This window comes from Pan paniscus, chromosome 3, assembly GCF_029289425.2.
Source record: "Pan paniscus chromosome 3, NHGRI_mPanPan1-v2.0_pri, whole genome shotgun sequence".
In the NCBI taxonomy this organism is placed as follows: domain Eukaryota; kingdom Metazoa; phylum Chordata; class Mammalia; order Primates; family Hominidae; genus Pan; species Pan paniscus.
Window position 1 is genome coordinate 2652901 of NC_073252.2, and position 15824 is coordinate 2668724.

A 15824-nucleotide genomic window follows, 5' to 3' on the forward strand; every position below is an offset into this window, starting at 1 on the left:
TCTGCAGGAGACCGAGTTCTGTCCTTCCAAGTTCCAGCTCAGCCTCCAGCCACATGCAACTTCAAAATCTGGCAAACGTCTCTAGCAGTGTGTTCACGGCGTGCTTTTTGTTTGATTGTTTTTTTTTTTTTTTGAGACAGAGTCTTGCTGTGTCGCCCAGGCTGGAATTTAGTGGCGCAATCTCAGCTCACTGAAAATTCCGCCTCCCAGATTCAAATGATTCTCCTGACTCAGCCTCCCAAATAGCTGGGATTACAGGCGTCCGCCACCATGCCCAGCTAATTTTTATATTTTTAGTAGAGACAGGGTTTCACCATGTTGGCCAGGCTGGTCTCAAACTCCTGACCTCAGGTGATCCATCCGCCTGGGCCTCCCAAGGTGCCTGGATTACAGGCATGAGCCACCGCGCCCGGCCTCAAGGCATGCTTTTGTTCCTAAGCACCTGGAAACTGCAGGAAGCCTGTTGTCAGGGGGCTTTCTGCCTGGATTTCCTGCTTCCCCAGGACTGGCAGGCATGCTGCTTGAATGCCCCCAAGCTGCCAGCCTGTTTCACCAGCCCTTGATTAGATGTTCTTTCCCCAGCAGAGCTTCTCTGCCTGGAAAGCCTGGGGCCTGGACAAGCCTGGAATCATCAAATCTTCCCTGGGGAAAAACAGCCAAGTAGACTGCAGCTCACCTCCAAAGGCTCCCTTCCCCAGGCTCTTAGTTCACCCAGTCCTTACTTCCACAGTTCAGGTACCTTTAAAAGCAGGATCTTTTGGCTGGGCGCAGTGGCTCACGCCTGTAATCCCAGCACTTTGGGAGGCCGAGGCGGGCGGATCACCTGAGGTCAGGAGTTCAAGACCAGCCTGACCAGCATGGTGAAACCCCGTCTCTACTAAAAATATAAAAATTAGCCAGGCATGGTGGTGCACACCCGTAATCCCAGCTACTCAGGAGGCTGAGGCAGGAGTATCTCTTGAACTTGGAGGCGGAGACTGCAGTGAGCTGAGATCACACCACTACACGTGGACAGTAACGGATATGTCCTCCTACCCTGATGCTGGAGGAGATGCAGGCTCATCTGTGGATTTTCACTGTTTTCCGTGGATGGGCGGGGGGCACAAGCAGCAGTTCCGTCGGGGCGGCAGGGCCAGCCTGTGGGTGCACACCTGGGTCCCCGCTGCCCTACCCACGGGTGAGGTTCCCACATCAGGGCCCCAGGGTGGGCAGCAGAGGCACGTTCCACCCACACAGCTTTCTGCAAGGTGAGGTGACTCATACCTGTAATCCCAACCCTTTGGAAGACCGAGGCGGGAGGAAAGCTTAAGCCTAGGAGTTCAAGACCAGCCTGGGCCACATGGCGAGACCCCATCTTTACAAAAAAATTGTTTTTAATTAGCTGGGCATGGTGGTCCGCCTGTAATCCTGGCATTAATCCCTCGGCAGCATTCTGCCTCCAGCTTCATCCTCCTCTCCATCACCCATGCAGGCCAAGGGCGGATATGCTCCCAGGACGTCCACTCCACTCCTGTGTGGCCGGGGCCCCCTTCCAGCCCCACACTGCCCAGGAGGCTCCTTCTCCAGCCACGGCCCGGCACCTGCGCCACCTTTCCTGTAAGACCCCCATATGTGGGGCGGGGGGTGCATGTGCCTTCCTGGTCTAGGTGGCATCTGTCTCCTCTCCTCACTGTGGTCTCCTCCACGTCACCCGAGGAAGGATGAGACTGCGACCTCCAGGTCCCGGGCTCACATCCCCCCAAGCAGGAGGGAAGCAGCGACAGCCATCTCCCAGATGAAACATGGACTGAACCAAGCACCCCTGCCCCTGAGCCCACCGATGCCAAGGACCACCTGCCAAGGCCCCAAGAGCTCACAACCCCATCTGCAAGGGTGACGGGGACCCCATAGCCCACGGGGTCACTTTTCACTGTCTGGACTCACAGCACCTCTGGCCCTCATGGGGCAGAGTTCTAGGCTTCTGGGTCCCCGAAGGAAACCTGGTTGCAGTGATCAGGGGCCGTGGTAGGAAATACCAAGCTGTCCCAGGCCACAGAGCCAGGGTGGCACATGGAGGACATGTGCCATGGGCTTTGCGTGGCCCCTGTCCCTCCAGGAAGCCATGGCTGGGCTCTGTCGGCTCAGGCCACCCAGCAAAGCCCTTGGCCCATATGAAGGAAAGGCGTCGTGTTTTAAAAGGGGGTCTCCCATGTGGACACAGATGTAAACCAGTAACTAAAGACAAAGGGCACAGGTGGAGCACCAAGACTCCAACAGAAGCAAGCGCTTTGGGGACGGTGGGGACGGTGGGGACAATGGGAATGGTGGGGACCGTAGGACACTTAGCTGTTGCTGCACCATGTCAGGAAGTATGAGGTTCACTCCCCCAGCTCAGCCCAAGAGAGCGCCCACCCCATGCGATACCCAGGCGGGGGCAAAAGCCAGGACTCTGCGACCCCCATGGGTCGTTTGTGACCCCTCCCTAGGGAATATTAACCAGCCCATCCTTCCTCACAGAGAGGAGGAGGACCTGGAGGCGGCGGCTGAACATGACTTCAGCGCCCACCTGTGGCCCTCCTGTCCCCTCCCCTCCCCCACCTCCTCCATCTCCATCCCCACCTTATTTTCCGCAGCAACGTGTGGAAGGGCCGGAACAGCTCGGACATGTCTTCCACCTTGCGGTCCAAGTTCAGGGGTCCGTCCGCGTAGACCACGAGGCCACTGCATTTGAGACACAAAAGCCAGGATGTCAGGCCCTGTGGCCCCCTGGGTGCCGCGGACGGCCCAACTTAACCACCTGCGAAAACCACGGCCGCTGGGACTCTGCAGCGCCACTGTCCCAGCACGGCCGCCGCCTCATGCTTTGCCTTGTGTGATTGCATCGTAAGTAAGTTTAGAAAAAAGCAGTGAGAATTGTTAGCCAGACTTCATCCTCTTTTGCAGTTGATTAGCTTGTGTTCATTGGAGGGGTCATAAAGTAATCAGAAAAGTGTATCTGCACACATCAGTGCTGCAATCAGATAAATCAGCCTCAAGGTTTGTTACCAAAATCTACCTTCTTGCAAGTAATAAAAACTGGATTTGTGGTTAAATTTATCTGCAGAGCCTTATGAGAACTGGACCTGGAACCATCTTCTCCAAAAGCAAAACCAGCTGGAGGTGCGAGCTGAGGCCCGCACGGGTTCCCTTCCTGCAGCCTAGCCAATGCTCCACCACGCCACGAGACCAAAGCAGCCTCCCCTCATCCCCCACACAGGACCCACCTCCCTTGTGGTGCCCACCATGCCCCGAGAAGCTCCCCTCCCCAGGACTGGGGCCCCATGTGGCTGAGGCCGGCTCTCCTCCCTGTCCCTCCCCCAGAGTCCGGCTCAAAGCCTGCTGAAGGACAAGCTTCCCAGATGCCACCTCCGGCGGCACCCACTCCTCTCCACGCACCGTCCAGCCCTGCCCAGCTCCGAGTGTGCCTTGATCATCCATGTCTCAGCCCGTCTCTCCTTGAGGGCACCCATCCCACAGGACTTTCTTCGGGTGCCTCCTCCTGGGTCTCTTGGGACCAGACCATGTCTCAGGTGCCTGGGGAGCGTCCACCCACGAATTTGTCCCCTGTCCCTCATCATATTCTTCCTCATCAGAGCACAGACAAGGGCCATGTGGGCCTGTCTGTGAAAATGGAGCACCACCGGCCTGTCTCTTTCAGCAGACGTGACACCAGGGTTAGGTCCAGCCAACCCCGAGTCCCTGGCAGCACAGGGACAGTCTCCTTGTCTAACACACCCAGCTCAGTGAGAAAGGCTGATAAACAGAATTGAACAAAGGGAGTGTTTTCCCCTAAAAATCGTTGGGTTTCATGTGCAAAAAGAAAGACTTGAAAGTCACAGGAAAAGTATGTGCAGTGCTGCCTCCGGGGCCCCTGTGGAGTGGCCAGCTCAGCTGGGCAGGGGGCTGTGTCCTGACCACCTGTGGGTGAGGGGACAGCACAACCAGCCTTCCATTCTGCTTGGTCTCCTTTGTGGCTCTTACATGAGCTGCCTGTCCTGATTAAACGAACAGTATTCAGGGGACAATTACCCAAATAGAGCCTTAACTTTATGGGTGAATCAGGCAGTCTCAGGACAAAGGCAGAGTGAAACAGAGCAGGGAAGGGGGCAGCTCTGACTCCAGCGGCCAAGCCTCAGGGAAGCCATCCACAACCACAGTAGAGCTCCCTCCCCTGCTGAGCATAGGATTCAGCCCCGCAATGACCTGTGTACCCAACGTCTGCCCCTCTGGAAACCTCGCTCCTGCCTGTGCCGGGCAGCAGCGTGGCCGAGGGAGGACCCAGCTGCCCCCCAGGGCAGTCAGCAGGAGTAGGGGGACAAGGCCCGCCCATGAGAGCTGCTGGCCCAGGACCTCAGAAAAGAACTTGTTCATCAGGAGGCTCAGACCCCAAGGCTGCTGCGCCACTTCCTCCTGGGAGCCTGCAGGGACCCAAGACCCCCGGGGCTGTATCCCCACATCCAGCCGTGTGTTAGCTTTCGCGTGCTGGACGCAGGGCCATGCACTCCACAGTGGCTGAGCCCTGCTGCTCAGCAGCTCTGCAGGTGCCCGAACGACAGAGAGAAGGCCCGTGGGACAGGAGATCAGGCCCAGGTGCTGAAGTAACGGGCTGTGGGGGCCAGAGGTGGGGAGCGGCCCCCGGGCGGCTGCCAGAGACTCAGCATCTGTCTCTGCACCTGGCCTGGCACTTGCAGGAATCCGGCTGAAGAGGCTCAGAATGAGGCCTGGGAATGAGCTATTGCCGGAAACGGTGGGTCCAATGCAGCCGCTGCCCATGGCTACAGCCCGACAGGCCACCCAGGCCTGCGTCCATGCTGCCATGAGCAGGGGTAAGCAGCACCCACCGGTGAGCCTGGCAGGCTGGATCCTGGGGTCTCGGTGTGGCCAGGGGTGTGGGGGCACTGTGAGGGGCTTGGCCCAGGTCCGGCTAAGGTGAGCAGCAGAGAGGACGCCCCGCACAGTGGAGAAAGCTGGGCCCTGCTGGAAGTGGGGGTGGCCAGTCTTCCCTTTTCTTTTTTCAAATAAATTCATATAACGAACAACTGTTTTAAAGGGTATGATTCTGAGGCATTTTCTGCATTCACGGTGCTGTGCACCCATCACCTCTCTAGTTTCAAAAGGTTTTTATCACCCCAGAAAACACCCTTTTAATAATCACCACTGACTTCCTCACCTCAGCCACTGGCAATCCCTCATCTGCTTTCTGTCTCTACGAATTGGCCTATTCTGGGTGTTTCATATAAATGGAATCACATAATACGTGACCTTTGTGACCGCTTTTCACTTTGCACCACGTTTTCAAGGCTCACCATGCTGTGGCACGTGGCGAATGTTCCCGCGCATACATTTCTTCATTCACCCACGGGTGGACGTTTGGATTGTTTCTGCCTTTGGGCTATTATGAATAATGCTGCCATAAACATTCGTGTAGAAGTTTGTTCATGGACATATGTTTTCATTTCTCTTGGGTATATGCCTAGAAGGGTATGTGGTATGACCATATGGATCATATAATTCTATGTTTAACTTTTTAAGGAACCACCAACTGTTTTCCGTAGCAGCTGTGGCGTTTTACACTCCTGCCAGCAATCCAAGGGTTCTGACTTCTCCACGCTCTCCCCACGTATTCTTTTCCATTTTTTTGATTACAGCCATCCTGGTGGGTGTGAAGTGGCATCTCATCATGGTTTTGACTTGCATTTCCTTAGTAACCAACGACGTGGAGCATCTTTTCATGTGCCTGTTGGCCACGTGTATATCTTCTTGGAAGAAATGTCTATTCAAGTCTTTCCTCATTTTTAAATTGGGTTGTTTGTCGATTTGTTGTTGAGTTGTAAGGGTTCTTTATATGTTCTGGACATTAAATCTTCATCAGATATATGATTTGCAAATATTCTTTAGGTTGTCTTTTCATTTTCTTTATAATGTCCTCTGATGCATCACAATTTTTTTTCTTATTTATTTTTTATTATTATACTTTAAGTTTTAGGGTACGTGTGCACATTGTGCAGGTTAGTTACATATGTATACATGTGACATGCTGGTGCACTGCACCCATTAACTCATCATCTAGCATTAGGTATATCTCCTAATGCTATCCCTCCCCCCTCCCCCCACCCCACAACAGTCCCCAGAGTGTGATGTTCCCCTTCCTGTGTCCATGTGATCTCATTGTTCAATTCCCACCTATGAGTGAGAATATGCGGTGTTTGGTTTTTTGTTCTTAAGATAGTTTACTGAGAATGATGGTTTCCAATTTCATCCATGTCCCTACAAAGGACATGAACTCATCATTTTTTATGGCTGCATAGTATTCCATGGTGTATATGTGCCACATTTTCTTAATCCAGTCTATCGTTGTTGGACAATCACAATTTTTAATTTTGATGAAGTCCAGTTTCTCTTTTTATCTTTTTGTGGTGGTGCTTTTGATGTCAAATCCATTGCAAAATCTGAGAACAGGAAGATTTACCCTCTGTATCAAAGTTCTCTAGAGAAACAGAACAAGAGAGAAATATTTATTTTAAGGAATTGTTTCATGCAATTGTAGGGGCTGGAAAGTCCAAATTCTGCTGGGAACCTGGAGAAGAGCTGACACGGCAGCTCCAATCCAAGGGGTCTGGAAGCTGGATTCCCCCTTACTTGGGGATCTCAGTCTGTTTCTCTCAGGGCCTTCCATTAATTGGATGAGGCCCACCCAGATCACGGAGGGTCGTCAGCTGTACTCAGAGTCTACTGATTTAAATGCTAATCTCATCTTTAAAATACCTCACAGCAGGGTGGTGCTGACGTGCCTTTCAGAGGACAGGGAAGGTTATATCCACAACGTACAGCGGATGCTACACTGGACACGGATGGGTAGAATCATCCATTCAATGAAGCATGACTTGTGTTGAACAAGACAAGCTGGCTGAAGCATTTGAAGGCGCTTTTGAGGTACTGAGGTAACATTCAACTGATCTTCACTCCTCCCCAGATGACAAAAATTACCTGGCTTTCGTCAGCCACTGTCCTCATGTCAGAGGAAATTCCATCTGCTAAGAAGTGTTGCCCACAGAGGAACCTGTGTATAGCTGGAGAACAATCATAGCAGGAAGAAGCTCTGTTTTAATACCTTCACGAATCCCCACATAATGCTAAGATGGCGTCTTGTATCCAGGAGTAGATAAAACCAAAGATATCTTTCTGTTTGTATTGAAAAATAAAGAAAAACTTTAGGGAAAAAGAAAAGTCAGCCGGAACCCCATGGCTTACTCAGAAAATTGTCAGGGCCCTGAGGAATTATGGAAGAACTGGAGAAATCACCAAAATCTGGAGGAAGCTGACTTACCAATTTACCAAGGCCATCCTCCAAAGACTCTATCTTATTTATTAGGGAAGGCAATCTTCTACTCACAGTATGTTCAGCCTGATCAAGAATATCTTAGTTTAAATAACTAGAATGCAAATTGTAACTATACATGTGCCAATTACCATGAGTTAAGTCACCCTGATTGCTAAATATACTCTCACGTTTCATGGTTTCCTGGCATCAGAAATCCCTACAAGCTTCAGGATTTTTCTCTTAAAGCAAATGCTGAAGAGAAAAAAAAATTAACTTTATTATTGTTATCTTTTATCAAATAGCATAGAATCTATACTAACTTGGTGGGAAATCCTGCCAATGAACAAATTTATTGTTGCAAATGACCAAGCCCTATGTGAATGTACAGACTAAATGGCCTTGCTCTTACTATTCTCTATTCAACCACTTTCTTCCAGATTCATACTGCCAGTACAGGCAACTAATAATGATTCAAACATTTTTCTGTCACATACTCAGGTGAAAAATCACTCTAACCTATATCTGCTGGCTTTACAAAAAATCATTTACAAAAAACGACTGCATATGATAAAAGCGTTTGTGCAAAAATACATTCATGGCTTCAAAAACTTCAGTGGAAATGTATATTCAGTTCCCTTCTCACATTTTTTCCTTTTCCCCTTGTCTTTAAATCTTACTTTTTTTTTTTTTTTGCTTTTAAGAGACAGAGTCTCATTCCGTTGCCCAGACTGTAATTCAATGGCGTGATCATAGCTTACTGCGAACTCGAACTCCTGGGCTCAACTAATCCTCTCGTCTTAGCCTCCGAAGTGGCTGGGACTACAGGCACACACCACCACATCTGGCTTTTTGCTGTTGGGATGAGGTTTCACTATGTTGCTTAGGCTGGACTCAAACTCCTGGCCTCAAGCAATCCTCTTGCCTCAGCATCCCAAAGTGTTAGCATTACAGGTATGAGCCACCATGCCCAGTCTCTTACCCATATTTTTTAAAATGTTTTCTTGCTGTTGAATTTTTTGAGTTCTTTATATATGTTGGATATTAACCCATCAGATGTATGAATTGTAAATATTTTCTCCCAATCCATAGGTTGTCTTTGCACCCTGTTGTTTCTTTTGCTATGCAGAAGCTTTTCAGTTTGATGTAATCCAATTTATCTATATTTGCTTCTCTTACCTGCACTTTGGGGCCAAATCCAAAAAGTCACTACCCAGACTAATGTTGTATAGTCTTTCCCCTATGTTTTCTTCTAGTAGTTTTAGAGTTTCTGGTCTTATATTTAGCTCTTTAATCCATTTTGAGTTGATTTTTTATATGGTGTGAGATAAGGTTCTAGCTTCATTCTTTGACATGTGAAAATTCAGATTTCCCAACACCATTTATTGAAGAGGCTGTCCTTGTCTTCTTGGCACCTTTGCTGAAAATCAGTTGGGTTCATTTCTGGGCTCTTTATTCTGTTCCACTGGTATTTGTGTCCTGTTGTTTTGTTTTTGCCAACTCTAAGCTGTTTTAAAATTACTATAGCTTTGTAGTACAGTTTAAAATCAGGTAGTGTGGTATCTCCAGCTTTGTCCTTTTTGCTCATGATTGCCTTGGCTATTCGTGGGTTTTTATGGTTCTGTATGAATTTTAGGATTTTTTTCTCTTTCCATAAATAAAATGATGTTGGGCTTTTGAAAGGGATGACATTAAACATGTAGATTTATTTGGGTAGTATGGACATTTTAACAATATTCTTCCAATCCATGAACATGGAATATCTTTGTCTTCTTGAATTGATTTCATTGTTGTTTTATAGTTTTCTGTGTACAGGTTTTTCACCTCTGTGATAAAAATTATTCCTTAGTATCTTATTTTTTTGTAGCTATTGTAAATGAGATTATTCTCTTGATTTCTTTTTTCAGATAGTGTATTGTTAGTGTATAAAAATGCTACTAATTTTTGTGTGTTGATTTTGTGTCCTGGAACTTTACTATATTCATTATTAGTCCTAACAGTTTTTTTGGTGGAGTCTGTAGGGTTTTCCACAGATAAGATAAGGTTGCCGGCCAGGTGCAGTGACTCACGCCTATAATCCCAGCACTTTGGGAGGCCGAGGCAGGTGGATCACCAGATCTGGAGTTCAAGACCAGCCTGGCCAATATGGTGAAACCCTGTCTCTACTAAAAATACAAAAATTAGCTGGGCATGGTGGCTCATGCCTGTAGTCCCAGCTGCTCAGGAGGCTGAGGCAGGAGAATCGCTTGAACCCAGTAGGTGGAGGTTGTAGTGAGCTGAGATCGCACCACTGCACTCCAGCCTGGGTGACAGAGCAAGACTCCATCTCAAATATATATATATATATATATATATATATATATATATATATATATATATATATCTCAAATAAAGTAGCCATCAAACAGTAACAATTACACTTCTTTTCCTATTTGGATGCCTTTTCTTTCTTTCTCTTGCCTAATTGCTTTGGCAAGGACTTTCAATACTATATTTAATAGAAGTGGGAAGAGTAGGCATCCTTGCCTTGTTCCATATCTTACAGGAAAGGCTTTCAATTTTTTACCATTGAGTATAATGTTAGCTGTGGGCTTCTCGTTATATATGGCCTTTATTGCGTTAAGGCACATTCTTTCTTTTTTTTGTTTTACATTTTCACTCAGTGGTACCCTTGAAGGGATATATTCCTTCTACATCTAATTTGCTGAGTTTTTCATCATAAAATGATGTTGAATTTTATCAAATGCTTTTTCTGCATCTAATGAGATGATCATATGGTTTTTTTATTCTATTAATGTGATGTATCACAATTATCGATTTGTGTATATTGAACCATCCTTGCATTTCAGGGATAAAAACATTTCTCAAAAGAAGACATACAAATGACCAACGTCACTAGTCATTAGAGAAAAGCAAACTAAAGCCACAGTGAGATATCATTTCTCATTTGTCTGAATATCTTTTATCAAGAAGATGAAAGATAAGTGTTACCAAGGATGTGGAGAAAAGGGAACCCTTGCACACCATTGGTAGGAATGTAAATTGGTACAGCCATTATGGAAAACAGTATAGAGGTTCCTCAAAAAAACTACAAATATAATTGCCATATGATCCAGCAATCCCACTTCTGGGTATTTACCCCAAACATCTGAAATCAGTTTGTTGAAGGGATGTCTGTAGTCTCATGTTCATTGCAGCATTATTCACAATAGCTAAGATATGAAATCAACCTAAGCGTTTAACAGATGAATAAAGAAAATGTGGTATATATACACAATAGAATACTATTCAGCCTTAAAAACAAAAGAGATTCTGACATTTGTGAAAAATTGGATGGAATTTTAGAACATTATGCTAAGTGAAATAAGTAAGGACCAGATAGACAAATACCATATGTTCTCACTTACATGTGGAATCTCAAACAATTGAACTTATAGAATCAGAGAGCACAACAGTGGTTATAGAGGCTGGGGATGTGGGGAATGGCCAAAGAGTATAAAATCTCAGACTAGAAGAATTTTTTTTCTTTTTTTGAGTTCTTTGCACATCATGGTGAATACAGTTAATAATAGAGTGCTGTACATTTCCAAATTGTAAGAGAGTAAATTTAAAATGATCTCATTCAAAAAATGTTACATATTTGAGGTGATGGATATGTTAACCAGCTTGATTTAATTATTCCACACTGCATTCATAGATTATAACACAACTTTGCATGCTATAAATCTGTGCAATTATAAATTGCCAGTTTATCATTATAAAAAGAAAAAAAAAATACCTTCACAGCAACATTCACACTGGTATTTTACCAAATATCTGGATAATGTGGCCTACCCAAGATGACACATGAAGTTAACCATCGCAGGGTCCAACTTTGTTCTTTTTTTTTTTTTTCCAACTTTGTTCTTTTGCATGTGGTTATCCAGTTGCTCCAGGAACATTCACTGAAGAGACTGTTCTTTCCTTATTGAATGATCTTGGCCCTCTTGTCAATAATCAGTTCACCATAGATGTTTGGGTTTATTTATGGCCTCTCAATTTTATCCCATTGGTCTATACATCTATCTTTATGCCAGTACCATAAGGTTTTGACTTGTAGTAAGTTTTGAAATCAGGATGTATGAATCTTCCAACTTTGTTTTTGTTTTTCAATATTGTTTTGGCTATTTAGGGCCCATTGCAGTTCCATATGAATTTTAGAACACCTTTTCCATTTCTGCAAAACAAAAAGGCCAATGGAGTTTCGACAGCAATTGCACAGAATCTGTAGATCACTTTATGGAGTATTGCCATTCTAACTATATTAAGTCTTCCCATCCATGAACATGGAATGTCTTTCTCTTTAATTATGTCTTTAATTTTTTCAGCAACGTTTTTTAGTTTTCAGCATCCATGCCTTTCACCTTGATTAAATTTATTCCTAGGCATTTTACTCTTTTGAATGTTATCACACATTTCTTATTTAAAATAACACCTAATTACATCCAATGGAATATTATTCAGCCTTAAAAAGGAAGGAAATTCTGACACATGCTACAACATGGGGGAAGCTTGAAAACATTATGTGAAGTGAAATAAGACAGTCACAAAAGGGTAAATCCTATATATTAGGTTGGTGCAAAAGTAATTGCAATTTTTGCCATTAAAACCCTAAGAAAGGGTCAAAATGGCCAATTTTGTTATGTATATTTTACCACAATAAAGAAGAATGTTTATTGCTTTAATTTCTGTTTACAAAAGTTTTACCTATCAATGTTAAGAAACTGTAAAATAGAGACATACTATTTGATAACAATTTTTGTACCTAATACACTGGGGATGTTTTTGCATAGCATTAGGAGATTTTTCTCCATCATTATTTAAATGGCTACAGTATTGTTTTTAACCAATCCCTTAATTCTGGATATCCATCCCTTCTCAAATTTTTATGATTACAAGTAATACTTTGGGGATAATCTTTGTGGATATATATTTGTGCCCCCTCAGATCAATGCAACAAAATTCTGCAAAAGTCCACCACGCTACAACATGACAGGCACTCAGGATGCATCCGTGAATAAGAGTTATAGTCTAGTGGGGGAGACACAAAAATAACAGAAATCCCATTTATATGAATAACCCAATAGCCAAATCTATAGAAACAGAAAATAGATTTGTGGTTCCCTAGGGTTAAGGGGCAGGATGAAGGATAATAGGGGGTGGAGGTGACCGCTCAGGAGTAAGAGACATCTTTGTGAGTAATGAAAATGTTATGAAATTTGTGGTGATGGCTGCACAATTCTGAATGTACCAAAAACGACTGTGCACTGTAGATGGGTGAGTCATAGGGTAACGAATTTTATCTCAGTAACATGGAAAAATAAATAACAGAGTAAGTCACGCAACCTGCTGGTGGGAGAGGGCTTGGGTGAGCGGTGCAGTGGTGGGGACATCGCAGAGGGAGGTACAGCAGGGAGGAGGGGACAGTGCAGAGGAGAGGACAGCATGGAAGAGGGGACATCATGGAGGGGACAGCACGGAGGAGGGAACATCATAAAGGAGGGGACAGCATGGAGGAGGGGACAGTGCAGAGGAGCACAGGGGAGAGGACATTGCAGAGGAAGGGACAGCATGGAGGAGGGGACAGCATGGAGAATGGGATAGCATAGAGGAGGGAACAGCATAGAGGAGGGGACAGCATAGAGGAGGGGACAGTGCAGTGGAGGGGCCAGCACCATGGAGAGGACAGCATGGCCAAGAGGACACTGGAGCAGAGGGGACAGCGTGGAGGAGGAAACATCATGGAAAAGGGGACAGTGCGGGGGAGGGGACAGTGCGGCAGTAGGGATCGGACAGTCAAGGGGACCCTGAGCAAAGGGGACAGCATGGTGGAGACCCAGGGCAGCGGGTGCGTGGGGACTGGGGAGAGAGGGCTGGTGTGGGCACGGTGCAGGCAGATCACGGTGGGAGCTCTGGCAAGGGTCTGAGCAGGGCCGAGATGACACCTTGTTTTGACACAGGTGGATGGGTGAGGGCCCCTGAAGAGGATCCGGCAACCATCCTGCAGGCCACGTGGGCGGTGGCTCCTGCACGTGTTCTGGGATGGGCTGGAAGGAGGGGGCTGGGGAGGAAGGCAGGGGTAGATTCTGGGATGGGCTGGAAGGAGGGGGCTGGGGAGGAAGGCAGGGGTAGATTTTGGGATGGGCTGGGAGGAGGGGCTGGGGAGGGAGGCAGGGGTAGATTTTGGGATGGGCTGGAAGGAGGGGCTGGGGAGGAAGGCAGGGGTAGATTCTGAGATGGGCTGGAAGGAGGGGCTGGGGAGGGAGGGAGGGGTAGATTCTAGGATGGGCTGGAAGGAGGGGCTGCAGAGGGAGGGAGGGGTAGATTCTGGGATGGGCTGGAAGGAGGGGGCTGGGGAGGGAGGGAGGGGTAGATTCTGGGATGGGCTGGAAGGAGGGGGCTGGGGAGGGAGGGAGGGGTAGATTCTGGGATGGGCTGGAAGGAGGGGGCTGGGGAGGGAGGCAGGGGTAGATTCTGGGATGGGCTGGAAGGAGGGGCTGGGGAGGAAGGCGTGGTAGATTCTGGGATGGGCTGGAAGGAGGGGCTAGGGAGGAAGGCAGGGGTAGATTCTGGGATGGGCTGGAAGGAGGGGGCTGGGGAGGGAGGCAGGGGTAGATTCTGGGATGGGCTGGAAGGAGGGGCTGGGGAGGAAGGCAGGGGTAGATTCTGGGATGGGCTGGAAGGAGGGGGCTGGGGAGGGAGGGAGGGGTAGATTCTAGGATGGGCTGGAAGGAGGGGGCTGGGGAGGGAGGGAGGGATAGATTCTAGGATGGGCTGGAAGGAGGGGCTGGGGAGGAAGGCAGGGGTAGATTCTGGGATGGGCTGGAAGGAGGGGCTGGGGAGGAAGGCAGGGGTAGATTTTGGGATGGGCTGGAAGGAGGGGCTGGGGAGGAAGGCAGGGGTAGATTCTGGGATGGGCTGGAAGGAGGGGGCTGGGGAGGGAGGGAGGGGTAGATTCTGGGATGGGCTGGAAGGAGGGGCTGGGGAGGAAGGGAGGGAGGGGTAGAGGAGAGGGGCCTGGGCTCTGCACAGGTCCGGTCTGGGAAGCGTCGCACACACACAGCTGTGAGTGCAGATGGGCGAAGCCGCAGCGAGGGGGGCAGGCAGGTCTGTGCTGATGGGGACTGGGAAGTGACCACTGGGTCTAGAGGTTTTATTTCATTTCTTCCCTTAAAGGAACTGTTTTAAGGCCGGGGCTGGGCACGGTAGCTCACGCCTGTAATCCTAGCACTTTAGGAGACCAAGGCAGGCAGATTGCTAGAGCCCGGGAACTCGAGACCAGCCTGGACAACACAGCAAGACCCTGTCTCTATTTTTTTTAATTAAAAAATAAAAATAAAAAGTTTAAAACAAAAAAAAGAAACTGTTTTAAGATAAATCCCCAAAAGTAAAACCAGTTTGTCGAAGAGTCTGAGCCTCGTGGAGACACTCTCCCCAGGACGCGTGTCTCAATCGGCAGGAAGGACTGACTGGATGCAGGTCTTAGGGAGGGGACAGGCTGAGGGGTGCAGGGCAAGTGGGGCCCCTCCCCTACGGCTCAGAGCAAGTCCCCACAGGGGTGACCCCCAGTTTTTGTCCTCACTGCCTGGTAAGGCCAGACCCCACCAGGCTGGGGACACCCTAAACAGGGGGAAGGGTGCCACCCAGCCCTCCCTTCCACCTCCCCCTGCCAACCTGAAGGCCTCAGTTTACCACTGCCTCTGCCCCAGGCAGGCCTCCTCTGCCAGCCACAGAACTAAGAGTTTTCTGCTTTCTTGTGTCACAGGTGAACAGCAGGCTCTGACCCTCGGGTGGGCTTGGTTCTGCCGCCTCCAGCTGTTGACCCCCAGCGGTGCCTTCGCCACTGGGAGCCCCTCAGAAGGGGGCGGAAGCCTGGCCTGCAGCTCATGCTTGGTAAATGTGGCATCACTGTTCTGACACCGTGTGCTGGAGAAGGGACTGGGGCTCTCGGGCAGCAGCAGAGTCACGGGCAGGAGCCACAGAGGAGCTCCACCCTCAGCTCCTGCCCCGCTCAGCACCCCTGCCTCCCCTCTGCTCTCAGTGTTCCCTGGGGGTCACCTGGGGGGGTCCCAGGATGCCCACTTCACAGAGGCAGGATCCTGCGAGGGTGTGGGCCCAGGAATGCAGGCTAGAGGGGTCTTCGTTTCTGCAGAAGTTCCTGCGGCCCCTGGTCCTTGCTCGAGCCCTGGACTTGCCCCTGAGCATACACCACCTGCACCAACGTGCCCCCGTCTGCCACCTGCACGGCTCCCACCTCTGGGCCGGCTGCCCTGGGGAGCCTCTCCCTCACGCCTCCAGCTCCTGTCCACCCCATGGGGTCCCTGCACTGAGTCCCCCTTCCAGCATCCAGAACATTCCACAGCACTGTGGGTCAGCCCATCTGTCCATCTCCCTGGTACAAGCACAGGGCGAGGTATGCAGTAGGCACTCAATACTTGCTCGCTGAGTG

At 48.6% G+C, this 15824-nt stretch overlaps 1 protein-coding gene and 1 pseudogene across 11 annotated transcripts in view; one reads left to right on the forward strand and one right to left on the reverse strand.

Annotated features, from left to right (window-relative positions):
* The window catches only part of ZFYVE28 (zinc finger FYVE-type containing 28), a 152535-nt gene that overhangs the window by 49508 nt on the left and 87203 nt on the right, over nucleotides 1–15824 (reverse strand). For 7 of the 11 annotated variants that reach the window (XM_057302019.2, XM_003812941.5, XM_008965486.5 and 4 more), the window contains one exon: nucleotides 2599–2700. In XM_057302019.2, coding sequence (XP_057158002.1) covers nucleotides 2599–2700 — 102 coding nt within the window. The other 4 variants (XM_063603485.1, XM_063603486.1, XM_034958210.3 and 1 more) reach the window with 2 other exon arrangements.
* On the forward strand, nucleotides 6898–7515 carry LOC134730182 (transcription factor Spi-C-like; annotated as a pseudogene).